Source organism: Ranitomeya imitator, chromosome 6, assembly GCF_032444005.1.
Source record: "Ranitomeya imitator isolate aRanImi1 chromosome 6, aRanImi1.pri, whole genome shotgun sequence".
Taxonomy (NCBI): Eukaryota; Metazoa; Chordata; class Amphibia; order Anura; family Dendrobatidae; genus Ranitomeya; species Ranitomeya imitator.
Window position 1 is genome coordinate 195,046,220 of NC_091287.1, and position 20,059 is coordinate 195,066,278.

General features: G+C 45.1%; 1 protein-coding gene across 4 annotated transcripts in view; it reads right to left on the reverse strand.

Annotated features, from left to right (window-relative positions):
* The window catches only part of MTRR (5-methyltetrahydrofolate-homocysteine methyltransferase reductase), an 831,186-nt gene that overhangs the window by 744,904 nt on the left and 66,223 nt on the right, over positions 1-20,059 (reverse strand). For all 4 annotated transcript variants that reach the window (XM_069730413.1, XM_069730414.1, XM_069730415.1 and 1 more), the window contains exon 2: positions 5,020-5,178. In XM_069730413.1, coding sequence (XP_069586514.1) covers positions 5,020-5,163 — 144 coding nt within the window. In that variant the 5' untranslated portion in view covers positions 5,164-5,178. The remainder of the gene's footprint in view (positions 1-5,019; positions 5,179-20,059) is intronic.

The following is a 20,059-nucleotide window of genomic DNA, read 5'->3' on the forward strand; positions in this document are numbered from 1 at the left end:
TCCTCAGCTAGTTAGTGTGAGGATTCCTGCAGAGAAGTCAGGCAGGTCACTCACAGGTGACAGATGGGTCACAGAGCGGACATACTGCTGCTGTGACCTGTCATTGGTGGGATCGATGATGACATCAATCCCACCAATCAGAGGTGGCCCTGGTGAAGCCGCTGTTGCTAGGCACCGGCCTAAGATCGGAGCTCACAGCTCCAATCCTAGGCAGGTTACCAGCAGGGTATAGCGTGGTCACACACTGGCTGTGCCCTGTGATTGGCGCTATCGTCGATTACATCAATCGCGCCAATCAGCAGCTGCAGGCTAGGCCTGTCCTAGGCACCGGCCTAGGAATGGTGCTATTAAAGCACCGATCTAGGCAGGTACCGGCAGGGCACAGTGCGGTAACACCGCGTCTGTGCCCTGCGATTGTCGATCGCGCCAATATGAGCAGTTTTGGCCGATACCTGGCAATGGCCTAGGATTGAGTACATCAGTACTTGATCCTATCATAGGACCTCACTGTTTCAAACAGACAATCTGATTGGCTGTTCAATTCTGAACAGCCAATCGCAGCCTATCACAGCGATGGGGAGGCCGGATGGGCAGAGACAGGGCCTGGGATGCCGACACCATCTTTCTCCAGGTAAAATGGCGTCGAAATTTTAATGCGATGACAGCGACTTAAAGGCCATGACGTACTCTCCCGTCCATGGTCATAGGGGCCCGGGTCACATGGATGGGATAGTATGTCGGATGTCACAAAGGAGTTAAAGAATAATGACTTAGGTTCAGGAGGTTTTAGCTGCTAGAGGCAAGGGGGGTATTTAGGTTCAGCCCAGAGGGCAGGAGGGGGTGACCCAAATGGAATAAAGGCCAGCGTAAAGCCATGTGGTTTCTCTCTGTTATGATTGCAGTTCACTTCGTAAGTTGTGGCCATGTCGAGTAACGTGCTATGAAGGAACTAGGAACCAGCTGGCAGCCCACACCCCCTATGGCCCAGCAGATACATGGTGGATCAGCTCAGTAATTCACATGATCCATCTGCTTACATCTACTTACATTACTTCACCCTTACTTACACATCTGACCATTGTGTATGTGTATGTATACACAGTACAGACCAAAAGTTTGGTCACACCTTCTCATTTAAAGTTTTTCTGTATTTTCATGAATATGAAAATTGTAAATTCACACTGATGGCATCAAAACTAGGAATTAACACGAGGAATTACATACTTAAAAAAGTTTTAAACAACTGAAAATATGTCTTATACTCTAGGTTCTTCAATGTAGCCACATTTTGCTTTGATGACTGCTTTGCACACTCTTGGCATTCTCTTCATGAGCTTCAAGAGGTAGTCACCGGAAATGGTTTTCACTTCACAGGTGTGCCCTGTCAGGTTTAATAAGTGGGATTTCTTGCCTTATAATTGGGGTTGGGACCATCAGTTGTGTTGAGCAGAAGTCTGGTGGATACACAGCTGATAGTCCTACTGAATAGACTGTTAGAATTTGTATTATGGCAAGAAAAAAAGCAGCTAAGTAAAGAAAAACGAGTGGCCATCATTACTTTAAGAAATGAAGGTCAGTCAGTCCAAAAAATTGGGAAAACTTTGAAAGTGTCCCCAAGTGCAGTGGCAAAAACCATAAAGCGCTACAAAGAAAGTGGCTCACATGAGGACCGCCCAGGAAAGGAAGACCAAGAGTCACCTCTGCTTCTGAGGATAAGTTTATCCAAGTCACCAGCCTCAGAAATCGCAGGTTAACAGCAGCTCAGATTAGAGACCAGGTTAATGCCACACAGAGTTCTAGCAGCAGACACATCTCTACAACAACTGTTAAGAGGAGACTTTGTGCAGCAGGCCTTCATGGTAAAATAGCTGCTAGGAAACCACTGCTAAGGACAGGCAACAAGCAGAAGAGACTTGTTTGGGCTAAAGAACACAAGGAGTGGACATTAGACCAGTGGAAATCTGTGCTTTGATCTGATCTGATGAGTCCAAATTTGAGATGTTTGGTTCCAACCACCGTGTCTTTGTGCGATGCAGAAAAGGTGAATGACTGGACTCTAGATGTCTGGTTCCCACCGTGAAGCATGGAGGAGGAGGTGTGATGGTGTGGGAGAGCTTTGCTGGTGATACTGTTGGGGATTTATTCAAAATTGAATTGAAAAGTTTGCATCTCGGCTTTGGGAAAATGGCCGCCGCGATCTCTTCTGCGCACGCGCGGCATCCCGCGGCCATTTTCCTGAAGCCCCGTGCAGCAGAGCACTCCATCTGCGCACGCGCGGCCCCAGGAAGATGGCCGCCCCCACCGATGAAAGGGATGACAGCGCAGATCGCGCGCTGTGTCTTCACGTGGGTGCAGGGAATTCGGAACTTGGACATGCGCACACCACTACGCCACCAACGGAAAGCTGGGGAAGAAAAGAGCGCTGTGAACACGCCCACCCGACCTGACCAGCCTGATTGACAGGCGAAAACGGCGACTTTGGTAAAGTATTTCTCAGCATAGGTGGGGAATCAGGGTACACTACATACACTATAGTAACGCACAGCGCAGGCCCTATTTAACAGTATTTATAGCTCAATCTGAAAAAACGGGGTGACAGGTTCCCTTTAAGGCAATTAAACATATAATCTAACCTTGGGCTGCTGTTTTATCTTGATCCACACGTCCGTTTCTCAGCCTAACTTACCATGCTACCGGGGCTACTTTCTGGCCTGATGCAAACCCTTTAACGGACCGGGCTTATATCTAATGAGGAACTGGTGGCAGTCCTAAAGGGCTGACCAGGCACTGTTTCACTGGTGCTAATCAAAGAGGCTTCTCAGCCTGTCAGGGTTGCCTTCCCGGGCCCGTGTCCACAGGGGTTATCTGTGAAATACTGTAACAAACTGACCTTATGTGACCCCAGGGGGTGTGGCAATATCATCGGCACCTCGCCACCCCTGCCTGAAGTCACTATTCCTTGTGACATAATAGTGACCTAAGGCGAATATGGTGTGGGTGATATTTCTAAGAATAGGGGATGTCTAATCTACAAATCTGGAATTCAAGGAAGACAAATCATTACACGTGTAAGCACCCTTTATTATTACATTTCTGGATGGATGATATATAAGGCGTACTTAAACCTTTGGTAAAGGACATATCAAGCTACATTCGAGACACAACTAAGGCCTATAATATAAACAAGCAGCGATTGGTCCTCTACCAGCTCTGGTTGCTGCCCTTACACAGCCATCACCCGACAGGTATGGTGTGGACTCCCGTTACATCATATGGTTGGGAGAAAGTTTAAATGTGATAAATGCATTCTATTGTTCAGTATGGTAATATATAGTGTTTAATATTTATGTACCGTACAGTAAGGCTATGTGCACACGTAGGAAAAGAGGTGCAGAATTTTCTGCACAAAATCCGCATCTCCTGGCAGAATCCGCAGCTGCGGTTCTTATGCGGTTTTAGTGCGTTTGTGTGGAATTGATGCTGATTTTGTGCGGATTTTCTGCAGTTTTTACCACTGCGGATTTCTATTAATGGAGGGGTGCAGAAACGCTGCAGAACTGCACAAAAGAAGTGACATGCACTTCATTGAAATCTGCAGCGTTTCTGCGCGGATTTTTCTGCACAGCTTTTTTTTTTCACATTCATTTACATTGTACTGTAAATCACAGTGCAGTTTTGCAGCGTTTCTGCGCGGAAAAAAATGCTGCAGTTCTGCACTAAATCTGCATCGTGTGCACACAGCCTTAAGTTACAGAGAAAAAAATATATATATTTTTGTGTGGCTTTATTTGCAGCAACAACTTTTCTTGACAATTTGTCCCTACATACTACATGGTGGCTCGATTCTAACGCATTGGGTATTCTAGAATATGTATAGTAGTATATAGCACAGCCCACGCAGTATATAACACAGCCCACGCAGTATATAGCAGTGTGGGCACCATATCCCTGTTAAAAAAAGAATTAAAATAAAAAATAGTTATATATACTCACCTTCCGGCGGCCCCCGGCCTTTAGCGATGCTCCGGTCCCAAGAATGCGACCAATCAACGAAGCGTGGTTTAAATCTCGCACGAATTTGCGGCCGGACAGCTCCTGTCAGCCAATCAGTGAAGCGGTGTTTAAATCCCGCGCCAATGTCGCTGATTGGTCACGGACGGCCAGAAAACCTGCCACGGATGCCGGAAGGTGAGAAGATCACGATTTTTTTTTTTAATTACTTTTAACATTATATCTTTTCACTATTGATGCTGCATAGGCAGCATCAATAGTAAAAAGTTGGTGCGGGATGGTCGCTGATTGGAGTTTAAATCCCACGCCATAACCCATGATGACATAGCGGTCTCGCGAGACCGCCAAGTCATCTGGGTAATTTCGCAATGCATCACTATGAACGGAAGCTGCCGAGAGCATCGCGAGGAGGGGGAAAGCTGTGGAGGCGACGGAAGGTGAGAATAGCATGATTTTTTATTTTTCTTTATTAGTTTTAACATTATATCTTTTTACTATTGATGCTGCATAGGCAGCATCAATAGTAAAAAGTTGGTCCGGGATGGGGCGACACACTGGCGCTGACTGGAGAGGAGTAGGGAGGGGCCAATTTGCAGCCGGACTAAGCCTGTCAGCGACGCAGGAATTCCGTGACATACAGACAAACAGACGGAAGTGGACCTTAGACAATTATATAGATAGATGCAACATTGTGGGTTACATACAACATGCTAAATAAACAGTTAAATATGCCATTTTTTTCCCAGTATAAGACATAAATTCCTAAGGAATCAAGCAAAAAATATATATATATTTATTTGTGTCAACAAAGTGTGATACAGAAGGCTGCTGTGACAAGTGTGATTGAGAAAAGAAGCAGCAAGAAAAGGAATAGATAAGAGACTGGCAAGTGGAACTCCTTTGTTTTGCTCAGATTATTCTTTTAAGCATGCTAAGGGTTATTGAAAGACTAATAATAAAATACGTACTTTTTATGTGATTAAATGCATGATCATATTAGTATCTTACCTTGCTAATCTCTTTCAGAGAGATCACATCAGCAATAAATTCATGCTGCTCTGCCTGTTGGCTTATCTCCTCAGCAATAGCTTTAGATTGTCCCTGCTGTGTCCCATAAAGGAGCAAGAACCTTTGCTTTGGCGCACCATACATTGTATAGTTAGAGATCTGTAAATGTAGACAAAAAAGTAAACAATGGTAAAGCCTGCACTGGACGGGGGTCAAAATCCATCAAGTTAGGCTACTTTCACACTAGCGTCGGACGCTAGCAGTGAATGCGCCGCACAACGGAGGCAGCGGATGCATTTTTCCGGCGCATCCGCTGCCCCATTGTGAGATGCGGGGAGGTGGGGGGCGGAGTTCCGGCCGCGCATGCGCGGTCGGAAAAAGCGGTCCGTCGGCAGCAAAAACGTTACATGTAATGTTTTTTGCTCACGGCGGTCCGCCACAACACGGCACAACCGTCGCACGACGGTTGCGACATGTGTCAATGCGTCGCTAATATTAATCTATGGGGCAAAAACGCATCCTGCAAACAACTTTGCAGGATGCGTTTTTTTCCCCATAAACGACGCATTGCGACGTATTGCAAAAAACGCTAGTGTGAAAGTAGCCTTATATACAAGTCTTCATCAAAAGTCAACTGGAATAAGATGTGCAAAATATAGTAAAAGGCGGACTCCTAGTAATGAATTTGGCACATATTTAGGGATGCTTGTGTGCCAAATTCGGAAATGTACTCCTGTCATGACATGGAGTGCATTACTGCTATAATTGAGGCCAATGAGTAGCGTAAATTACTGTAGATATGCAGAGTCTCATTAGGTTATGCGTCTCTGATTACATTTCATCCACTTTTCAAATAAGTGACAGGGCAGGTGTGAATCACAAAAGTTACACATTCTGAGCTAAATTTGCAAATTTTATACTTCAGTCTTCAGATGTCACTAGTCTCAAATTCAGCCAGTGACATCTGTCACGTGTCATGGCAACATAGAACCCAACAACCTATGCTATATATTAAATAAGACAGACATTTGTGGAAGCAAATGGCCATGGAGCTTTATTAATGGTTACTTAATTTCCATTCATAAAAAAAATACCATATACGGTAATAAAAACTTCTTTAATCTAATATATAAAGCTGAATGTGTGTGTGTGTATCTATGTGTGTATATGTGTATGTGTGTATGTGTGTGTGCGAGTGTGCGAGTGTGTGTGTCCGGGATTGGCATCTGCACCATCGCAGCTACAGCCACAAAATTTTGGACAGTCACACGTCTGGACCCCGAGAGCATCATAGGCTATGTTGTGAGGCAAAATTTTAACCCCGCGCGTTCCAATTCACCAAACAATTTTGTCCCTATCTACATAATGGGGAAAAAGTGAAAGGATAAGTGTTGGGGGCAAATTGACAGCTGCCAGATGTGAACAAGGGGGACTTAAAGAATGAGAGCGATGGTGCCAAAGAGTATATACCGTACAGTTGCTAAGGTGGGGCCCCGACATGGGATACTCACCACACACGGCGATATGAACACACACACAAAATGCGCCACACACTACCACATGCTTGAACACATATACCACCCTCAGCACACATTTCACCACACATACACCAACCTCGCCACATAAAAGTCGAAACACAAAAGTCGCCGCTCAAAACTCGCCACGCGCAAAACCAGGCTCACGCAAAACTCACCATACGTGCAAAACTCACCTCATGGAAAACTCGCCACATGCAAAACTTGCACACGCGGAAAAATTGCCACATGCACAAAAGTTGCAACACATGCACAAGTTGCCTCACACAAAACTTGCACATACTCAAAATGCACCACACAAAACTCGCCACGCACAAAACTTGCTGCACACAACTTGCTAAACTAACCTGTCACATGCAACTCGACACACAAAAAGTCGCTACATGCATGTCGCCACATGCAACCCAACACACACAACTTGACACATGAAACTCGCCCTAAAAACACACCCAAGTCTGGTATTATCCTTCAAAAATAAAAATCTGATTAATAAGCAGACAAACTACAAGAGAAACAAATGTACCATATAGGAAATACGGCAGCTGTCAGTCACATGACCTGTCTATTATGTGTATGTGTGAGCTAATATATACTGCTGGGGGGAGGGCTTCCTGTTGGCTGGGGATTTATAAGGCTGCCAATTTAGCTTACAAATACTGAGGTAAAAATACTGAGCAAATAACGTGTGAACGAGGTCTAATACAGGAGATGACATACAGATAAATACTATATACAGGGGGAGATGACACACAGATATATACGATATACAGGGGAGATGACACACGGATATATACTATATACAGGAGGAGATGACACAGGTATATACTATATACAGGGAGAGATGACACACAGATATATACTATATACAGGGGAGATGACACACGGGTATATACTATATACAGGAGGATATGTGTTGTGAATTCCACTCTTGGGCTCCCTCCGGTGGTTTTAAGTGGTATGGCTGCTCCTTGGATTTAGCAGTCAGCAGCTGCTTCCACTGATTCAGACGTCAGAATAGGCTGTGTTTTTACTGTGGTGATTCTGCTCATGTTATTTCTGATTGCCCTAAACGAACTAGGAGGGTCGCTGTTATGAAAGGTAATTCAGTACCACAATGGACATAGAGGTCAGCGCACATACAGTGACCTGGCAATAACCCAAAAAACAAGAACGAGCTCTGAGACGTGGGAACTCTGTTGACCGCAATCCCTAATCCTCTCCAACAACACTAAAGTCAGCCTTGGATTGCGCCTAACGCTCCCTATGCAACTCGGCACGGCCTGAGAAACTAGCTAGCCTGAAGATAGAAAAATAGCCTACCTTGCCTCAGAGAAATACCCCAAAGGAAAAGGCAGCCCCCACATATAATGACTGTGAGTAAAGATGAAAAGACAAACGTAGAGATGAAATAGATTTAGCAAAGTGAGGCCCGACTTTCTAAACAGAGCGAGGATAGGAAAGATAACTTTGCGGTCAACACAAAACCCTACAAAAACCACGCAAAGGGGCAAAAAGACCCTCCGTACCGAACTAACGGCACGGAGGTACACCATCTGCGTCCCAGAGCTTCCAGCAAGCAGGAAAAAGCAAATATACAAGCTGGACAGAAAAAACAGCAAACAAAATAGCAAAGAGGAACTTAGCTATGCAGAGCAGCAGGCCACAGGAACGATCCAGGAGGAAACAGGTCCAATACTAGAACATTGACTGGAGGCCAGGATCAAAGCACTAGGTGGAGTTAAATAGAGCAGCACCTAACGACTTCACCACATCACCTGAGGAAGGAAACTCAGAAGCCGCAGTACCACTTTCCTCCACCAACGGAAGCTCACAAAGAGAAATCAGCCGAAGTACCACTCGTGACCACAGGAGGGAGCTCTGCCACAGAATTCACAACAGTACCCCCCCTTGAGGAGGGGTCACTGAACCCTCACCAGAGCTCCCAGGACGACCAGGATGAGCCATATGAAAGGCACGAACAAGATCGGGAGCATGGACATCAGAGGCAAAGACCCAGGAATTATCCTCCTGAGCATAACCCTTCCACTTAACCAGATACTGGAGTTTCCGCCTTGAAACACGAGAATCCAAAATCTTCTCCACAATATACTCCAACTCCCCCTCCACCAAAACCGGGGCAGGAGGATCAACAGATGGAACCATAGGTGCCACGTATCTCCGCAACAATGACCTATGGAATACGTTATGTATGGAAAAAGAATCTGGAAGGGTCAAACGAAAAGACACAGGATTAAGAACCTCAGAAATCCTATACGGACCAATAAAACGAGGTTTAAACTTAGGAGAGAAAACCTTCATAGGAATATGACGAGAAGATAACCAAACCAAGTCCCCAACCCGAAGTCAGGGACCCACACAGCGTCTGCGATTAGCGAAACGCTGAGCCTTCTCCTGGGACAAGGTCAAATTGTCCACCACATGAGTCCAAATCTGCTGCAACCTGTCCACCACAGTATCCACACCAGGACAGTCCGAAGACTCAACCTGCCCTGAAGAGAAACGAGGATGGAACCCAGAGTTGCAGAAAAACGGTGAAACCAAGGTAGCCGAGCTGGCCCGATTATTAAGGGCGAACTCAGCCAAAGTCAAAAAGGACACCCAGTCATCCTGATCAGCAGAAACAAAGCATCTCAGATATGTTTCCAAGGTCTGATTGGTTCGTTCGGTCTGGCCATTAGTCTGAGGATGGAAAGCCGAGGAAAAAGACAAGTCAATGCCCATCCTACCACAAAAGGCTCGCCAAAACCTCGAAACAAACTGGGAACCTGTCAGAAACTATATTCTCTGGAATGCCATGTAAACGAACCACATGCTGGAAGAACAATGGCACCAAATCAGAGGATGAAGGCAATTTAGACAAGGGTACCAAATGGACCATCTTAGAGAAGCGATCACAGACCACCCAAATGACTGACATCTTTTGAGAGACGGGAAGATCTGAAATAAAATCCATAAAGATATGTGTCCAAGGCCTCTTCGGGACCGGCAAGGGCAAAAGCAACCCACTGGCACGAGAACAGCAGGGCTTAGCCCGAGCACAAATCCCACAGGACTGCACAAAAGTACGCACATTCCGCGACAGAGATGGCCACCAAAAGGATCTAGCCACTAACTCTCTGGTACCAAAGATTCCAGGATGACCAGCCAACACCGAACAATGAACCTCAGAGATAACTTTATTCGTCCACCCATCAGGGACAAACAGTTTCTCTGCTGGGCAACGATCAGGTTTATTAGCCTGAAATTTTTGCAGCACCCGCCGCAAATCAGGGGAGATGGCAGACACAATTACTCCCTCTTTGAGGATACCCGCTGGCTCAGATACACCCGGAGAGTCGGGCACAAAACTCCTAGACAGAGCATCCGCCTTCACATTTTTAGAGCCCGGAAGGTATGAAATCACAAAGTCAAAACGGGCAAAAAACAACGACCAACGAGCTTGTCTAGGATTCAACCGCTTGGCGGACTCGAGATAAGTCAAGTTCTTATGATCAGTCAAGACCACCACGCGATGCTTAGCTCCTTCAAGCCAATGACGCCACTCCTCGAATGCCCACTTCATGGGCAGCAACTCTCGATTGCCCACATCATAATTTCGCTCAGCAGGCGAAAACTTCATGGAAAAGAAAGCGCATGGTTTCATCACCGAGCAATCAGAACCTCTCTGCGACAAAACAGCCCCTGCTCCAATCTCAGAAGCATCAACCTCGACCTGGAACGGAAGCGAAACATCAGGTTGACACAACACAGGGGCAGAAGAAAAACGACGCTTCAACTCTTGAAAAGCTTCCACAGCAGCAAAAGACCAATTGACCACATCAGCACCTTTCTTGGTCAAATCGGTCAATGGTTTAGCAATACTAGAAAAATTGCAGATGAAGCGACGATAAAAATTAGCAAAGCCCAGGAACTTTTGCAGACTTTTCAGAGATGTCGGCTGAGTCCAATTATGGATGGCTTGGACCTTAACAGGGTCCATCTCGATAGTAGAAGGGGAAAAGATGAACCCCAAAAATGAAACCTTCTGAACACCAAAGAGACACTTTTATCCCTTCACAAACAAAGATTTAGCACGCAGGACCTGAAACACCGTTCTGACCTGCTTCACATGAGACTCCCAATCATCCGAGAAGATCAAAATGTCATCTAAGTACACAATCAGGAATTTATCCAGGTACTCTCGGAAGATGTCATGCATAAAGGACTGAAACACTGATGGAGCATTGGCAAGTCCGAATGGCATTACTAGATACTCAAAATGGCCCTCGGGCGTATTAAATGCAGTTTTCCACTCATCGCCTCGCTTAATACGCACAAGATTATACGCACCACGAAGATCTATCTTGGTGAACCAACTAGCCCCCTTAATCCGAGCAAACAAATCAGATAACAATGGCAAGGGGTACTGAAATTTAACAGTGATCTTATTTAGAAGGCGGTAGTCTATACAAGGTCTCAGTGAACCATCCTTCTTGGCTACAAAAAAGAACCCTGCTCCTAATGGCGACGATGACGGGCGAATATGCCCCTTCTCCAAAGACTCCTTCACATAACTCCGCATAGTGGCGTGGTCAGGCACAGATAAATTAAACAGTCGACCTTTTGGGAATTTACTACCAGGAATCAAATCGATAGCACAATCACAATCCCTATGCGGAGGAAGGGTATCGGACTTGGACTCATCAAATAAATCCCGGTAATCTGACAAGAACTCAGGAACCTCAGAAGGGGTGGATGACGAAATAGTCAGAAATGGGACATCACCATGTACCCCCTGACAACCCCAGCTGGACACAGACATGGATTTCCAATCTAATACTGGATTATGGACTTGTAGCCATGGCAACCCCAACACGACCACATCATGCAGATTATGCAACACCAGAAAGCGAATAACCTCCTGATGTGCAGGAGCCATGCACATGGTCAGCTGGGTCCAGTACTGAGGCTTATTCTTGGCCAAAGGCGTAGCATCAATTCCTCTCAAAGGAATAGGACACTGCAAGGGCTCCAAGAAAAACCCACAACGCCTAGCATACTCCAAGTCCATCAAATTCAGAGCAGCGCCTGAGTCCACAAATGCCATGACAGAATACGATGACAAAGAGCAGATCAAGGTAACAGACAGAAGAAGTTTTGACTGTACCGTACTAATGGTGGCAGACTTAGCGAACCGCTTAGTGCGCTTAGGACAATCAGAGATAGCATGAGTGGAATCACCACAGTAGAAACACAGCCCATTCAGACGTCTGTGCTCTTGCCGTTCAACTCTGGTCAAAGTCCTATCGCACTGCATAGGCTCAAGTTTAAGCTCAGGTAATACCGCCAAATGGTGCAGATTTACGCTCGCGCAAGCGTCGACCGATCTGAATGGCCAAAGACATAGACTCATTCAGACCAGCAGGCATAGGAAATCCCACCATGACATCCTTAAGGGCTTCAGAGAGACCTTTTCTGAAAATAGCTGCGAGCGCACCTTCATTCCACTGAGTGAGTATGGACCACTTTCTAAATTTCTGACAATATACCTCTATCTCATCCTGACCCTGACACAGAGCCAGCAAATTCTTCTCTGCCTGATCCACAGAATTAGGCTCATCGTACAGCAATCCGAGCGCCAGGAAAAACGCATCGATATTACTTAATGCAGGATCTCCTGACGCAAGAGAAAATGACCAGTCCTGAGGGTCGCCACGCAAAAAAGAAATAACGATCCTAACTTGTTGAACTGGGTCACCAGAGGAGCGAGGTTTCAAAGCCAGAAATAGTTTACAATTATTTTTTAAACTCAGAAATTTAGTTCTATCTCCAAAAAACAAATCAGGAATAGGAATTCTCGGTTCTAACATAGAATTCTGAACCACAAAGTCTTGAATACTCTGTACTCTTGCCGTGAGCTGATCCACACATGAAGACAGACCTTTAATGTCCATTGCTACACCTGTGTCCTGAACCACCCAAATGTCTAGGGGAAAAAAAAGGCAAAACACAGTGCAAAGAAAAAAAAAATGGTCTCAGAACTTCTTTTTTCCCTCTATTGAGAATCATTAGCACTTTTGGGCCTCCAGTACTGTTATGAAAGGTAATTCAGTACCACAATGGACATAGAGGTCAGCGCACATACACTGACCTGGCAATAACCCAAAAAACAAGAACGAACTCTGAGACGTGGGAACTCTGTTGACCGCAATCCCTAATCCTCTCCAACAACACTAAAGGCAGCCGTGGATTGCGCCTAACGCTTCCTATGCAACTCGGCACGGCCTGAGAAACTAGCTAGCCTGAAGATAGAAAAATAGCCTACCTTGCCTCAGAGAAATACCCCAAAGGAAAAGGCAGCCCCACATATAATGACTGAGTAAAGATGAAAAGACAAACGTAGAGATGAAATAGATTTAGCAAAGTGAGGCCCGACTTTCTAAACAGAGCGAGGATAGGAAAGATAACTTTGCGGTCAACACAAAACCCTACAAAAACCACGCAAAGGGGCAAAAAGACCCTCCGTACCGAACTAACGGCACGGAGGTACACCCTCTGCGTCCCAGAGCTTCCAGCAAGCAGGAAAAAACAAATATACAAGCTGGACAGAAAAAAACAGCAAACAAAATAGCAAAGAGGAACTTAGCTATGCAGAGCAGCAGGCCACAGGAACGATCCAGGAGGAAACAGGTCCAATACTAGAACATTGACTGGAGGCCAGGATCAAAGCACTAGGTGGAGTTAAATAGAGAAGCACCTAACGACTTCATCACATCACCTGAGGAAGGAAACTCAGAAGCCGCAGTACCACTTTCCTCCACCAACGGAAACTCACAAAGAGAATCAGCCGAAGTACCACTCGTGACCACAGGAGGGAGCTCTGCCACAGAATTCACAACAGGTCGCTAGGTCTGTTACCATTAGTACTGTACAGCCTAAATTTCTTTTATCTGTGACCCCGATTTGCTCATTGTCGTCCTTTTCTGTCATGGCATTTGTGGATTCAGGCGCTGCCCTGAACTTAATGGACTTAGAATTCGCCAGGCGCTGTGGTTTTTCCTTGCAGCCTTTGCAGAGCCCTATTCCTTTGAGGGGCATTGATGCTACACCATTGGCCAAGGATAAACCTCAGTACTGGACGCAGATGACCATGTACATGGCTCCTGCACATCAGGAAAATTGCCATTTTCTGGTGTTGCATAACCTGCATGATGTTGTTGTACTGGGTTTTCCATGGTTACAGGAACATAATCCGGTGCTGGATTGGAATACTATGTCTGTGACTAGTTGGGGTTGTCAAGGGGTACATAGTGACGTTCCTTTGATGTCAATTTCCTCTTCCCCCTCTTCTGAGGTCCCTGAGTTTTTGTCGGATTTCCAGGATGTATTTGATGAGCCCAAGTCCAGTTCCCTTCCTCCACATAGGGACTTTGATTGTGCTATTAACTTGATTCCTGGTTGTAAGTTCCCTAAGGGCCGACTTTTCAATCTGTCTGTGCTAGAGCATGCCGCCATGCGGAGCTATGTTAAGGAATCTTTGGAGAAGGGGCATATTTGGCCATCTTCGTCACCATTGGGAGCAGGTTTCTTTTTTGTTGCTAAGAAGAATGGCTCCTTGAGACCCTATATATATTATCGTCTTCTTAATAAGATCACGGTCAAATTCCAATACCCCTTGCCTTTGCTTTCTGATTTGTTTGCTCAGATTAAGGGGGCTAGTTGGTTTACTAAGATTGACCTCCGAGGGGCATATAATCTTGTTCGTATTAAACAGGGTGACGAATGGAAGACTGCATTTAATAAGCCCGAAGGCCATTTTGAATACCTTGTGATGCCATTCGGGCTCTCTAATGCTCCATCTGTGTTCCAATCCTTCATGCATGATATTTTCCGCAATTATCTTGATAAATTCATGGTTGTATATTTGGATGATATTTTGATTTTTTTCCGATGATTGGGAATCTCATGTGAAGCAGGTCAGGATGGTGTTCCAGATCCTTCGTGATAATGCTTTATTTGTGAAGGGGTCTAAGTGCCTATTCGGAGTTCAGAAGGTCTCTTTTTTGGGTTTTATTTTTTCTCCCTCGTCTAAGGAAATGGATCCTGTTAAGGTCCAAGCTATTCATGACTGGATTCAACCCACATCTGTGAAGAGCCTTCAAAAATTTTTGGGCTTTGCTAATTTCTATCGCCGTTTAATTGCCAACTTTTCCAGTGTGGTTAAGCCCTTTACTGATTTGACGAAGAAAGGCGCTGATGTGACAAATTGGGCTGTTGAGGCCTTTCGGGAGCTTAAGCGCCGATTTACTTCTGCCCTTTTTTTGCGTCAGCCGGATGTTTCTCTTCCTTTTCAGGTTGAGGTTGACGCTTCTGAGATTGGGGCAGGGGCCGTTTTGTCTCAGAGGAATTCTGATGGTTCCTTGATGAAACCGTGTGCCTTCTTTTCTCGGAAGTTTTCGCCTGCGGAATGCAATTATGATGTCGGCAATCGGGAGTTGTTGGCTATGAAGTGGGCATTTGAGGAGTGGCGACATTGGCTTGAGGGGGCCAAGCACCGTATTGTGGTCCTGACCGATCATAAGAACCTGATTTACCTCGAGTCGGCCAAGCGGCTGAATCCTAGACAGGCTCGATGGTCCCAGTTTTTCTCCCGTTTTGATTTTGTGGTCTCGTACATTCCTGGTACTAAGAATGTTAAGGCAGATGCCCTCTCTAGGAGTTTTTTTTCCTGATTCCCCTGGGGTTCTTGAGCCGGTCGGCATTTTGAAGGAAGGGGTGATTCTTTCTGCCATCTCCCCTGATTTGCGACGGGTTCTTCAGGAATTTCAGGCTGATAAGCCTGACCGCTGTCCTGTGGTGAAACTGTTTGTTCCTGATAGATGGACTAGTAAAGTGATTTCTGAGGTTCATTGTTCTGTGTTGGCTGGCCATCCTGGGATTTTTGGTACCAGAGATTTGGTTGGTAGGTCCTTTTGGTGGCCTTCTTTGTCACGGGATGTGTGTTCTTTTGTGCAGTCCTGTGGGATTTGTGCGCGGGCTAAGCCTTGCTGTTCCCGCGCTAGTGGGTTGCTTTTGCCATTGCCTTGGACGCATATTTCTATGGATTTTATTTCCGATCTTCCTGTTTCCCAAAGATTGTCGGTTATCTGGGTTGTCTGTGACTGATTTTCTATGATGGTTCATTTGGTGCCTTTGCCTAAATTGCCGCCTTCTTCTGATTTGGTTCCGTTGTTTTTTCAGCATGTGGTACGTTTGCATGGTATTCTGGAGAATATTGTCTCCGACAGAGGTTCCCAGTTTGTTTCTAGGTTTTGGCGGGCCTTTTGTGCCAAGCTGGGCATTGATTTGTCTTTTTCCTCTGCATTTCATCCTCAGACAAATGGCCAGACTGAGCGAACTAATCAGACCTTGGAGACCTATTTGAGATGCTTTGTGTCTGCTGATCAGGATGATTGGGTGGCTTTTTTGCCATTGGCCGAGTTTGCCCTTAATAATCGGGCTAGTTCGGCTACTTTGGTTTCGCCTTTTTTTGTAATTTTGGTTTTCATCCTCATTTTTCTTCTGGGCAGGTTGAGCCTTCTGACCTTCCTGGTGTGGATTCTGTGGTCGACAGGTTGCAGCAGATCTGGGCTTATGTGGTGGACAATTTGGTGCTGTCTCAGGAGGAGGCTCAGCGTTTTGCTAACTGTCGTTGATGTGTTGGTTCCCGGCTTCGGGTTGGTGATCTGGTTTGGTTGTCTTCCCGTCATGTTCCTATGAGGGTTTCTTCCCCTAAGTTTAAGCCTCGATTTATTGGTCCTTATAGGATTTCGGAGATTATTAATCTGGTGTCCTTTCGCCGCCTGGCGCTTCCGGCCTCGTTTGCTATTCATAATGTCTTCCATAAATCTTTGTTGCGGAAATATGTGGAGCCCGTTTTTCCCTCTGTTGATCCTCCGGCCCCTGTATTGGTCGATGGGGAGTTGGAATATGTTGTTGAGAAGATTTTGGATTCTCGTTTTTCGAGGCGGAAGCTTCAGTACCTTGTCAAATGGAAGGGTTATGGCCAGGAGGATAATTCTTGGGTTTCTGCCTCTGATGTCCATGCCGTTGATTTGGTTCGTGCCTTTCATCGGGCTCATCCTGATCGGCCTGGGGGCTCTGGTGAGGGTTCGGTGACCCCTCCTCAAGGGGGGGGTACTGTTGTGAATTCAGCTTTTGGGCTCCCTCCGGTGGCTGTAGAGGGTAATGCAGTTGTGCCTGGATTGCAGGAGAGGACATGTGTATCTACTAATTGCAGGACTGACTGGGGTATATAGCTTTGCAGGATCCTTTAGTCAGTGCCAGTTGTCCATTGTTCTTGAAGGATTCACTTCCCTGCTGGTCTCTCTAGTTTGCTGTGTTTTTCTACAAAGATAAGTCCTGATTCTCAAGATGAGAAGCATGTACCCTTTATGTGCCAGAGTCCTTGTTCAACTACACTTGTGCTGTGTTCTCAGAGGCGTAATGTATAGCTCTGGACATTGTAATGATTCGTTTTATTGTTTTTCCTGCTCAAAATTTCAATAAATATATTTACTGAAAAAAAACAAAGATAAGTCCTGGCTTTGTTTTTGCTGTCCACCTGCAGTGGACCTTATTGTGCTGTGCATTTTCATGTTTTTGTCTTGTCCAGCTTGGTCTGTGAAGGATTTTTTGCAGCCTAGCTATTTTTCTGGATATGCAGATATACCCCCCATGTCTTTAGTCAGATGTGGTGATCCGTATTTTCTGCGGTGGATATTTTCTAGTGTTTTTATACTGACCGCATAGTACTCTGTTCTATTCTTTCTTTTTAGCTAGTATGGCCTCCTATGCTAAAATCTGATTTCATATCTGCGTATGTTATTTCGCTCTCCTCTCACAGTCAATATTTGTGGGGGGCTATCTATCCTTTGGGGATTTTCTCTGAGGCAAGATAGGTTTCCTGTTTCTGTCTTTAGGGGTAGTTAGATCTTAGGCTGTGCCGAGGAGTCTAGGGAGTGTTAGGTACCCCCCACGGCTACTTCTAGTTGCGCTGCTAGGTTCAGGGTTTGCGGTCAGTACAGGGACCACCTTCTCCAGAGTACGTCTCATGCTGCTCCAAGGCCACCAGATCATAACAGTACAGTTACCACTTCCTTCAGAGCTCGTCCCATGTTGCTCCTAAACCACCAGATCATAACAGATATGACACCGGTATATACTATATAGCGGAGGAGATGACACCGGTATATACTATATACAGGAGGAGAGGACACACGTATATACAGGAGGAGATGACAGGTATATACTATATACAGGAGGAGATGACACAGGTATATACAGGAGGAGATGACAGGTATATACTATATACAGGAGGAGGTGACACAGGTATATAGAGGAGGAGATGACATACAGCAGGTATATACTATATACAGGGGAGATGACATACAGGTATATACAGGAGGAGATGACACATAGGTATATACAATACACAGAAGGAGATGACATACAGCAGGTATATACTATTTACAGGGGAGATGACACAGGTATATACAGGAGATGACATACAGGTGTATATTATATATAAGGGAGATGACAAACATGTATATCCATCAAAGAAGAAAAGAAGAGGCAGCACTCACCGATCCTTCCGAGAGAGGTAACTTTATTTACTTACAATAAAATCTTCACGGCCGGGGGTGCAGCTTTTCAGAGTGCGGCAAGCCTGTCAGGCTTGCCGCACTCTGAAAATCTGCACCCCCGGCCGTGAAGATTTTATTGTAAGTAAATAAAGTTACCTCTCTCGGAAGGATCAGCGAGTGCTGCCTCTTTTCTTCTTTGATGGATTTGACGACATGTATTGGCTGAAGCACCCGTGATCCGGCGGCCACACTCCCATCGCAGGTTAGCAGGCTTAATTACCCTCTCAAGCAGTGGTGCGGTCAGCTGTGCCCTCTTACAGATTAACACAAACATGTATACGTGAAAATGAAAAGGTGTGAGTGCAAAATGAGAGGAGTGAGGGAAAATAGTGGAGTGATCGGAAAATGACAGATGTGAGGTCAAAATGACAAGTGTTAGGGGGGAATGAGAGGAGTGAGGGGGAAAATGAGGGGTGTAAGGGAGAAATTGAGAGATGTGAGGTGGAAAATGAGAGGCGTGATGGGAAAATAAGAGAAGTGAGGTGCTATAACTAACCACAGATATTTTCTATGCCCAGGCAACGCCGGGCTCTTCAGCTAGTAAATAATAAATATCAACCAATCTCTTATAACATTAAACCCTTGAATTGCTCATGTCAAGAGCAATATTGCTGATGCGAATAAAGCTTAATGACAGGAAAAAGAGAATACAAGAAGGAAACAGGAATAAAAAGGGGAGAGTGGGTGGGCATATTCTTCTACTGACTGAGCGGGTACTGATTACTCCCAGTGAGACCAATCCTTGTACAGCTCTGGCAAAAATTAAGAAACCACTGCAAAATTTTCAGATTATCTGGTTTTTCTCTTTATAGGTATATTTTTGAGTAAAAATGTAAATTGCTCTTTTATTTTATAAATGACTGACAACGTGTCTTTGAATTTCCAAGTGATAAATTTTGTCTTTATTTTCAGAAAATGAGAAATGGTCTAAAAAACAAAAAAAGTAGTGCTTGCAAACATCAAATAATGCTAAGACAACAAGTTCATAATCATTTAGAAACATCAATACTAATGTTTTAACTCAGGAAGAATTCAGAAATCAATATTTTGTGGAATAACCATGATTTTTATTCACAGCTTTCATGCGTCTTGGCATGCTTTCCACCAGTCTTTCACACTGCTTTTGGGTAACCTTAAGCCACTCCTGGTACAAAACTGTAAGCAGTTCTTTGATGGCTTGGGACTATCCATCTTCCTCTTGATTACATTCCAGAGGTTTTCAATGGGGTTCAGGTCTGGAGATTGGGCTGGCCATGACTGGGATTTGATGTGGTGGTCCTTCATCCACACATTGACCTAGCTGTGTGGTATGTCGTATTGTCCTGCTGGAAAAAACATAGTAACATAGTAACATAGTAACATAGTTAGTAAGGCCGAAAAAAGACATTTGTCCATCCAGTTCAGCCTATATTCCATCATAATAAATCCCCAGATCTACGTCCTTCTACAGAACCTAATAATTGTATGATACAATATTGTTCTGCTCCAGGAAGACATCCAGGCCTCTCTTGAACCCCTCGACTGAGTTCATAGTAACATAGTTAGTAAGGCCGAAAAAAGAAAATCCTTAGAGTTGGGGAAAATTTCCTGAGCAGAAGGAATCAACTGTTTTTCCAGGATAACCTTGTATGTGGCTTGATTCATACATCCTTCGCAAAGAACAACCTGCCCAATTCCAGCCTTGCTGAAGCATCCCCAGATCATCACCGATCATCCACCAAATTTCACAGTGGGTACAAGACTGTGCCTTGTACGCCTCTCCAGGTCTCCGTCTAACCATTAGACGACCAGGTGTTGGGGAAAGCTGAAAATTAGACTCAT